Here is a 10,385-nt window from a genome sequence, read left to right as displayed (position 1 = left end):
AGCATCACTGGGAGCTACCAGTGTTTCTGCCCTTTTCCTGTAACACTACACTCAGCACAGGCTCAGCTGGTATCCAGTGTTGGACTTTGGCTTCAGCTGCTGTGATAGATCCTCTAACATAGATCAGCTCTGCTACATGTTGTTAGATAAGTGCAGCTGCTGTCATGTCCTGATGTTTCTCTGGCTCAGCAGCTTCTCCATCAGAGGTTCACATGGAGCTGATCCAGTATCTCCAGTAACTGTGTTCTGTGCCTCACTGGTTCATCCTTCTGTCTGTGTGACGTCAGTCAGATGTTGAAGTTAAACTCTGTAATCTTCACTGTGTCACAGAGTTCAGTGAGTCCCGTTATTCACAGTATCAATCAGATCATCAGAGAACAGCTGATCAGCAATCAGTGGTGCCAACAGCGCCTCCTGTGGTGAGAGGATGCAATAATGCAATGTAGCATTTTTCCACTCAACACTTGCAGTCATGGAAACTGTCTGTTGGATCTGTGTGACGTTGCTTTCTTGGTTAGAGTTCCTCACAAATGTCCAGATGATTCTTCTAATGAGGCGTCGACCATGTTTGCAGCTCTTTGGAAGAAAACGTCGCCCTTTGCCATCCTTACTTTTCTTTGACTTCTTCAAATGCAGCTGAACTCCAGCTGGTATTTTCTTGGACTTTGCAGCTGTTTCTGGTCATCAGTTCATTCCTGCAAACCTCTGAAGCTGAACAACAATGATGCTGCATTGCTGGCTGATCCCAAAAGGTTGATTCTGTTCATCTGGACGTTTTCAGAAACGTTTGCTCACTGATCAGGTGACTTCTTCAGTCTCAGCTGACTGCAGCTTTACAAGCTTACAAACAGCACATTTGCACAATGACTGAAAGCAGCAGCACCTGATATATATGATACTAATATAATACATATACATATATAATCCATACTAATGATGAAGGAACTGAGCTCACAGTCCATTGTTCATTCAGTGAACTACTCAGTTTATTTTGGGCCTCAGAAATGCTCACTCTGTTTGTACATCACTGTCAGCAATAGACTCATTCTGCTGTGTGGACAGGAACACATGTGACATCACTTCCTGTTTGTTTGTGACTGAAGAAGTTTACAAGGAATCATTTAGAAGAGTTTCAAACATCAACTGATTGAATCCATGAATCTGAAAACGTGTTTGTGAGTGAAAGAGACAGACATGTACAGACTGAACTATCTGTTCAACAGTCAGAGTGTTTCTGTAACAGGAGACACTCTTTACACTCCACTCAGCACAGGGACACTGAGTCACCAGGAAACCAGACTCTAAACCCAGGATAAAGAGTTTGAGTGAATGTGGTGTTGAAGGTGTGGAGGTGGATCAGAGTGTCAGAGGAGACTCTGTAGAAGGACAGAGTGCCAGCAGGACAGTCCACATACACTGCTGCTCTGTTAGAGACAGAGGAGGAGGAGGAGGAGGAGGAGATGGATGCTGACCTGTTATTGTGCCAGACAGAATCAGGACCACGATCAGAGCAGCTCAGACTCCAGGACTGATCATTTCCTCCAAACAAACAGTCATCACTGCCTCCTTTCCTTCTGATGCTTCTGTAACTCACTGATATATTAACCCCTCCTCTCCACTCGACCTCCCAGTAACAGCGACCAGTCAGACCATTTCTACACAGCAGCTGTTTCCAAACATCAAATCTGTCTGGATGATCAGGATATGACTGAACCTCCTCCACACGTGTCACCTTCCTGTTGTTGTCAGACAGTTGGAGCTTTGTGTTCACTGTGTTTGTGTCGATTGTGAGTTGACAGGAATCTGATGGAGAGAACAAACACAATCCAGCTGCAGTTATTGATCCATCATCTGTTCATTGATTGACACTTTGATGATGACTCCTGACATGATGAAGATGGTTGAATGTGTGCTGCTTTGTTTTAATGAATCCCATTAAAAACACACTTACACTTCCTCAGACCTGGTCTCAACCATCGGACTCCAGCAGGCTCCACCCTGAAAGGAGGAGGGGGGTCAGAGCAGCACAGTCAGCATGCACACATGGACATTACATGGCTCTCACACACACACTGTTACACACTGAGCTCAAAGCTCGGCTCCACTGTTTTATTCAAAGAAATCTACATTTATTTATCAGCACATTTAAAAACAGCTTGAGCCAAAGTGCTGCACAGAGTAGAGAGAAAATAGGAAACATACACAGTAATGACTATAAAGACTGGTCAGGATTGAAAGCTACAGAGTACAAATGTGTTTCCAACCGGCTTTTAAAAATGTCCAGTGTTGGTGACGACCTGATGTGAAGGGCGACTGTTCCAGAGTTTGGCTGCAGCCATCGATAAAGCTCACCTCTGTTTTTACGTCTAGTTCTGGTCAGAAGCTGCTTATCTGCAGACCTGAGGGCTCCACTTGGATTCTTTTGTTAAAGAGAGATAAGATGGAGCCAATCCATTCACAGATTTAAAGACAACCAGATCTGGAAGTGGATTCTACCACGTACTGGTAACCAGTGGAAAAAGCTGGTGATGGGTCGTCTAGCACAGACCCACCGCTGGAACCAGACAATTGATGAGGGAGAGAACTGTGACAGCGCCGTTCCTTCACTTGACCTCAGTCGCTCTCGTCTGCTCCCTCGTAACACTGCTCTTTATTGAGCTTACATGAATATGCACAAGTTCATTATGACGTCTTACACAGGTATGAACAAAGAGTACCAGTCTGTGCATAGTGTGTGTGTGTGTGTGTGTGTGTGTGTGTGTGTGTGTGTGTGTGTGTGTTCCAGATGTGACCCTGTGACCCCAAAGCTGGTGCTAAGAGTCCAGCGGTCCCCCTAACAAAGGGCTCTTATACTTAACCAGACACAGAGCAGGTGTCCTCCTACACCAGGGGTCTCAAACTCGCGGCCCGCGGGCCAATTGCGGCCCGCAGGACGATAGTTTTTGGCCCCACCTTAACATGAAAATGTAATGTTAGTTTGATAATGTATGACACTTTACAGTGTTGTGGGCGGAGCTGAATTAACCCACCAATCAGGGTGGGATATGGATCTCAGGGGACACCAGCCGGGCTTGATGCAAGCAGGGAAACATTTCTCAATGAGTCAAAGTTCCAGCAGCGTTGCCCTGGAGTGTTTCTTTCTTTCCTGTGCCTGGCTGGCTTCCTCCTTTCTATTGGGCAAACGCCGACATTCGCCCCAGCGCGCTGCGTTCACAACACTTCAAAAAAAGTTGTTTTTTTAAGTTGCTGCCCAGCGGGACATTATACGTATATAGATTTATACACACGTCAGTGGGATTTAAAGTTATTTTTCCACAGAGAGAGATCTCATATTAACTCTCACAGTGATGCGTAGGCGGCGGGATAAAAGAAAAGTCATGAACTCAATGCAGCCCAATTTAGTCTGCAGTCACATAGCGACACCTGTTCATCGGCAACAACAGTCCCCGGTAACCCGGACTAATTATAGGGTCGCACCGTAATTTGTGGCTCCATGTTTTTATTTGCATCACTGCGTTTGCATTGCAGCAAACATGAACATTACATATATTTCAATATAATGTAAAAGCAGTCAAAACAACATCAGAAACAGCTGATGTTATTTGTTATATGTCACGGTGTCATTTCCGCTTCTTTCTCCTGTAACAACAGCCCGGCGCCGTGAGCAGTCGCCTTTTTTGCGCTCGCTATCCCTGCACTTTCTACCATCTGCAAACGCCACGGTGTTCGTGTCGTCATGAAAGACATGAACATCGAGCGTAAAAACAAAGGAGACTGCTACCGGCTTTTTATCTGCCGATCGCCGTGCTACGGTTGCAAGAAAAAGAAGCAGAAATGATGTTCTCTACGCGTTGAGACGTTCCCCGTCCGTCGGCTAAACGCTTGATTGAACCTTCAATGCGACAGTGACACCAAGTAGAATTATAAATGTCACATAGCCCCAAACATGTCTTTTTCAAAGCCTGCGGTGAAGAGAAAGGTTGGTGATGAGCACCGACAATTTCAGGAAAAGTGGGAAATGCAATATTTCTTTGTTGAGCACAGGGGCACCCCGACCTGTCTTATTTGCACAGAGAAAGTTGCGCTGCACAAGGAATACAATTTGAAACGTCATTACACAACTAGACATGCTGAGCTGGATGCAAAATACCAGGGAGACGAGAGAGCGAACCGGGTTGCCAGTCTTAAAACAGATCTACTGAGGCAGCAAGATTTCTCCAAGAAAGCAACCAAAGAGAATAATGCAGCAGTCGGAGCCACGTGGTTAGTGAGATGATTGCTAAAGCAGGGAAGCCATTCACAGAAGGTGCATTTGTCTAAAAGTGCATATTGCAGGCTGCAAATATAGTCTGTCCGGGAAAGAAAGGTCAGTTTAGCAACATCAGCCTTTCTGCCAACACCGCAGCAGATCGCATTTCTGACCTGTCAAGTGACATTTATGACCAACTGTGTGAGAAAGCCAAATGTTTCAGTGTATACTCAGTCGCTCTTGATGAGACCACAGACATCACCGACACTGCCCAGCTCCCAATGTATGTCCGTGGTGTTGATGACAGTTTTGAAGTGATGGAGGAGCTGCTCACAGTAATTCCAATGCATGGCCAGACCACCGCTCAGCAGATATTTACAAGCTGTGTGATGCCATTGAGAATGTTGGTTTGCCATGGAAGAGGTTTGTTGGAATAACAACAGATGGAGCGCCATCAATGACAGGGAGGAAACATGGACTGGTGGCACAAAACAAACTGGAAGAGGAAGGCGTGGAGGAGGCCATTGCTCTGCACTGCATCATCCATCAGCAGGTCCTTTGCAGCAAATGCCTGAAGTTTGACAATGTGATGTCTATTGTTGTGAAATGCATCAACCAAATCAGATCCAGGGGCTTAAAGCACCGAAGGTTCTGTGCTTTTTTAGAGGAAATGGAGTCAGAATATGGGGATGTGCTCGACTTCACTGAGGTACGTTGGCTCAGCAGGGGAAATGTATTAAAGAGACTTTTTGAGTTGAGAGCAGAAGTGAAGCCTTCATGGAGAAGGATGGAGTTAGTGTTCCTGTGCTAACTGATCCCAAATGGCTCATGGACTCAGCTTTTCTTGTTGATATGACACATGAGCTTAATGTACTGAACAAGACGTTACAAGGCCAGGGGCAACTTGTCAGTGCTGCCTATGACAACGTGAGAGCATTCTTCACAAAACTGGCGCTCTGGAAAGCTCAGCTCTCTCAGACAAACCTTTGCCATTTCCCAGCATGCAAGGCTCTCGTGGATGCAGGCACACTATTCAGTGCTGACGAGTATGTTGATGTCATTTTGAGGCTACAGGAGGAATTTGATCACAGGTTTGCTGACTTCAAGACACACAGAGCCACCTTTCACATTTTTGCGGACCCCGTCTCCTTTGATGTGCAAGATGCCCCTTCTGTGCTTCAAATGGAGCTCATTGAGCTGCAGTGCAACTCTGAACTCAAAGCAAAGTTCAGGGAGGTGAGTGGAAAAGCAGACAAGCTTGGACAATTTTTGAGAGACTTGAGCCCTAGTTTCCCTCGGCTTTCCCGAATGTTCAAGCGGACCATGTGCCTTTTTGGTAGCACATACTTGTGCCAAAAGCTCTTCTCCACTTTGAACTTCAATAAGTCCAAGTACAGGTCCAGACTTACGGATGATCATCTTCAAGACATACTGAGGGTCGCAACTGCTTCCTCCCTCAGGCCAAATCTGGCTCGGCTATGCGAGAGAAAACGCTGCCAGGTCTCTAGCAGCAAGGAGCTGGCAAGAGAAGCCATGTTCAGAAGAACAGTTCATTTTCTACAGTGTTCCATTCATGTTCAGAAGAAGGTTATAGAACTGTTAATACAGACATTTCAATCTAAACACAGCAGATATAGAAGACTGAAAAAAAACCCACATAAGTTCACTGACTAAAAATATCTTATTATTATTTTATTTATGTATTACAGATTGATTTATTTTCTTATTAATTCTTAATTTGTTTATTTATTTTTCATATTTTGTGTTAAAAAATAAAAATAAAGAGATTTGAGAAGATTGGAATTTTTTAACCATGCCTTTCTTGTGGAAAACCTAATGCGGCCCAGCCTCACCCAGACTCTGCCTGCAGCGGCCCCCAGCTAAATTGAGTTTGAGACCCCTGTCCTACACCATAAATCAGTAAGAGAGGGTACGACCTCTCTCATGGCCCCAAGTGGTGTGTGCATGCCAGAGCACTCTGGAAGGCACACATAGTCTTTACAGACTACTCAGGATCAAACCTCTATCATCATGCAATCGATTATACAACTCTAAGCATATATGAGCAAATATTTCTAAGCATAAATGACAGTCAACAATATAAACCTTACAGCTGGTTTTAATAACAGAATTCATTTGTTTCTCAAATGAGAAAGAGCTATCGAGAAACACTCCTAAATCTTTAGTTCTTAACTTTTCCAGTGGGCCAAGGTCAACATTAACTGCTAATGCTAAATAGGCTGCCGTTATTAACTAATGCTAATTTGATGTGAATTAGCATTAGTGCATAATGCTAACACTTTTTAACAATGTGAGTAGCTAATGCTAACACTATTTCCCTTAACTTTATAACAATGTGAACGGCTAATGCTAACACTCTTTTTCCTAGCATTACAACATTTGAGCTGCTAATGCTAAGTAGTCTGCCATTAGCACCTATGTCTAATTTAAGGCAAATACGCATTAGAACCTAATGCTCATATCGTTTTCCTTTGCTTTATAGCAATGTGAGCAGCTACTGCTAAATAGCATTAGCTACTAACAGCAGTCTAATTTAATGCAAGTTAGCCTCATTTGCATTATAACGATGTGAGGAGTTAATGCTAAGTATGCTGCCATTAGTGGCTAATTCTAATTAGGGGTGAATAATTATTACAAGCTAATGCTAATATCGTTTTCTCTTCCCTTTTAACAATGTGAGCAACTAGTGCTAGGTAGGCTGAAGCTAGCAGCTAATGCTAAAGATAATTTGATGTGAATTAGCATTACATTAGTGCGGAGTTAATGCTAACTAGACTGCCATTAGCAGGTAATGCTAATTTTAGGTGAATAGGAATTGGCAGCTAATGCTAATACCATATTTTCTTGCTTTAACCCTTTAAAACTGGTCAGAGTGGGCACACCCCGTTTTGCGCAACTATTTTTAAATCCCGGTAGCACTGTAACCACGTGAGCTAGCGCAATAATTTTTTTTGCATATGAAACCTGAGGAGTTGTACTTACATCTTATGCCATCAGCTTGTCCTAGGTTACAGTTTCCTTCCACATATGCTTAGGACTCTGCACTGCTGGAAATAGTTAATTTTGATGCATATACTGTTATTTTGCAAATTTGCAGTATAATATTCATTTTTGTTTTTCCTGCAGTATATAAAAATTGGTGTATTTCAAAAATAAAACTATGAAGGCACTCAAAATAAATTTCCTGAGGTGGGAAACTATTTTGTGCAACTTTTTTGTATTTACAGTTTTGAGGGATAAACCTCTTAAATTTCTCTAACTAGAAATATATGTTAAAAAACAAAAACGATTTTCAATTTTTTTGTAGTTTATTGCACTTTTTTGCAATTTATGTAATTACAATGCACTTAATACATACATATTATTAAAATTTAGGCTGTAATGGTTGTATTTATGTATAGCAACCTGAAATGCTCCCAAAAATGGCTCTACAGCATGTAAAAATATAATATAAGCTCTGGCGGACTTGGTTCTATGGTAGGTCTTAAAGGGTTAAATCAATATCAGTAGCTAATCCGATTGTTCAGTCTGACGTCAGGTGAAGTCATTGTTATGCATTTAAGAGCTGCGTTGAATTCAACATTACAAACTGAACATTAGAACTATCCTCTTCTCCAGGATTTTCCTGATTTAACATTTCAATATGATTCATTTTTGTTCTCTACACCTGCCGTCATCACTTCAATTATTCCCACTGTGGATTTGATCATATTGTTTGCCCAGCATCTCTACATTTTCCCATCCATACGACCTGTAGCTCATTAACACTATTAATACTGGAAACTGCTGTTGAAGCCTGATGGTGACACTTTCTGGTGAAGAAGTGAATTGCAGTAACAGGACTGGCTGGCTTATGATACACTGGACATTTCCAGCGCTTTGTTTTCTCTGCTCACAGACAACACAGATACACGCATGTATATACAGCCCACGTCCAGCTCTGCATGCACTCCTTCTGCTCCATTTCTATAGAGAATAAACAACGTAACACAATCATTCTCCATTGTTTTCAACTCAACCAGCTGCATTTAATGAAGGAGTTAGAATTTACTTTACAACAGCTGCTGTTGTTTCCTGTCTGCATTCATGTTCTTAACTGTACTCCACACATTCTGAACTGGTGTAGTTCTTCCTAAAGTACTGCAGTATTCCTGCCAGTACATCCTCTTAGTTTTCCTAACTGTTTCCTCTGATGCTCGTTGCTATTTTTCCCTCAATGCAAATTCATGCTAAGCTCCTTCATATCCATCCCTGTTTCTAAACCTGTAATAATTCCTTTAATGTGTCTTTGGCCTAATTATGAGTCTGTCCATATGTTTGTAGTTCCCCACTTGCTTTGGTTTCTTAGCTCTGATTCTCTCAAATTTATCCTTGAAATCATTTACTGGCATCTCTCCCTCTCACTCCCACTATCCCCAGAACACCAGAGTATTCATCTCCTGGCCTCTTTGCATTTTCTCCAATCGTCCCTGTTTCTAGAGTCTCGCCCCATCTGCAGGCAGTCCAAAAGAAACTGCCTCTGCCATTTTCTTCTTCTTAATCTTTGATTTTTCTCTTCACTTTCTCCATTGGGTCTTCTTAGACGCACTTTCCAGAAAGGAGCAACATTTTTTGTGCCCCATTTTTCAAATTGTGCATCTTACATCAGCTTAATGTGTTTCCTGTTTTGTTTTTACACAGGTCATGTAAAAGAAATCCTACCAGAGACTCGACAAAGCTGAACTGAAAGACAGCACAGGCAATAAATCAGAGCAGCACAGAACTTAAGCACACATATATAAGGTGATTTAACAAATCATGTCTGTTGTAAATGAGTAAGCCATTTATCGACCTGACTCAGGTTTTAAATCATCATCAGAAAAGACTGAATCCTGACCTGAGAATCCCAAGTGTACACTTTGGACTCTCCACTGCAGAAAATAGAAGCTTCAGTCCTGAATCCTGCAGGTTGTTGTTACCCAGGTCCAGCTCTGTCAGACGGGAGGACTGGGAGCTCAGGACTGAGGACAGAGCTTCACAGCTTCTGTCTGACAGGTTACAGCCACTCAGTCTGAAGAAAGGATGACAAGAAGACATGAAACACTTGTGTTAAAGTATATTCATGGTGCCATGAGGAGCTACTACATTTACAGTATTTCAACACTGTTTCAGGACATGCTGGAATCCTTATTGCCTCATGTTACAAAAGACAAATGTGGCAGTTTACTGTGACTTGCATGGATTCATTAAAAAAACAAAACATACACACAATGTTAATTTTTTCCAACTGAAATTGATTAAATGATATTAATTGATGAAAAAAAAATCGATATCGCTTGATCTGACCTCAGCGTTTCCAGTTTGCAGTATTGACTCTTCATCCCAGCAGACAGAAGCTTCAGTCCTGAATCCTGCAGGTTGTTGTTACCCAGGTCCAGCTCTGTCAGACGGGAGGACTGGGAGCTCAGGACTGAGGACAGAGCTTCACAGCTTCTGTCTGACAGGTTACAGCCACTCAGTCTAAAATCAAGGTGGAAGGGAGACAAGATCAACCAAACAAATCAGAGCTTTATTGCTTTTTTGTAGTTTTTAAGCAGAAATCAGTGAGGTGCTGCTAGATTCTGTTCTTTTGGTTTATTACCCAACAACACACACATACACTAATATTTGTGACTTTTGTAATAGTAGCATTTACAATGCAAAGCAACAGCGATCACAGATTGAAGGGGCCTGAATAAAACTACAATGCAGTGATTTTTAAGATGACCTGTTCTTCCAATTTCCAACAACACATTTCTCCAACCTTACAGTTAAAAATAATTCTTTATCTCATACTGAATCTTGGTGCACCTCCCCCAGTTTATTAAAATGAAGAGGCACTGAAGTTGCTGTAAGTGATGTGTGATGCCACTGATTTCCTTCCTGATCCAATACAAAGTAAAATTCAGGCTGGTATCTGCGATACTGATGAAAACTATTCCTTCAGAATCAATACAAGACATAAGAAAATATGTTTTGTATAACATAAAAAGCCTGAATTTTAAAATATTCAGTTAATAATCAAAAACAGATGTGACTGAAAATAATAAAACTGAGAAACATTTTATGGCCATTCGATCCTTTTACAACCATTGCA

The 10,385-nt window shown here is 42.1% G+C and overlaps 1 protein-coding gene across 1 annotated transcript; it reads right to left on the bottom strand.

Moving 5' to 3' along the window:
* Nucleotides 1-848: 848 nt before the first annotated feature.
* On the bottom strand, nucleotides 849-9,412 carry LOC146679453 (neoverrucotoxin subunit beta-like). Its single transcript, XM_085450198.1, has 3 exons — nucleotides 9,147-9,412; nucleotides 1,952-1,998; nucleotides 849-1,803 (listed from the first exon to the last, which is right to left on the bottom strand). Exons 1-3 carry the CDS (start codon nucleotides 9,344-9,346, stop codon nucleotides 1,265-1,267), a joined length of 786 nt encoding a protein of 261 aa, XP_085306324.1. The 5' UTR covers nucleotides 9,347-9,412; the 3' UTR covers nucleotides 849-1,264.
* Between the last annotated feature and the right edge of the window lie 973 nt (nucleotides 9,413-10,385).

This window comes from Copadichromis virginalis, unplaced genomic scaffold (genome assembly GCF_057382275.1).
Source record: "Copadichromis virginalis isolate Kocher_CV1m ecotype Utaka unplaced genomic scaffold, C_Virginalis_male_GT1.1 unmapped_scaffold_1, whole genome shotgun sequence".
Lineage (NCBI taxonomy): Eukaryota > Metazoa > Chordata > Actinopteri > Cichliformes > Cichlidae > Copadichromis > Copadichromis virginalis.
Note: the sequence above shows the minus strand (reverse complement) of the source record. Positions and strands in the feature narration are given on the sequence as shown.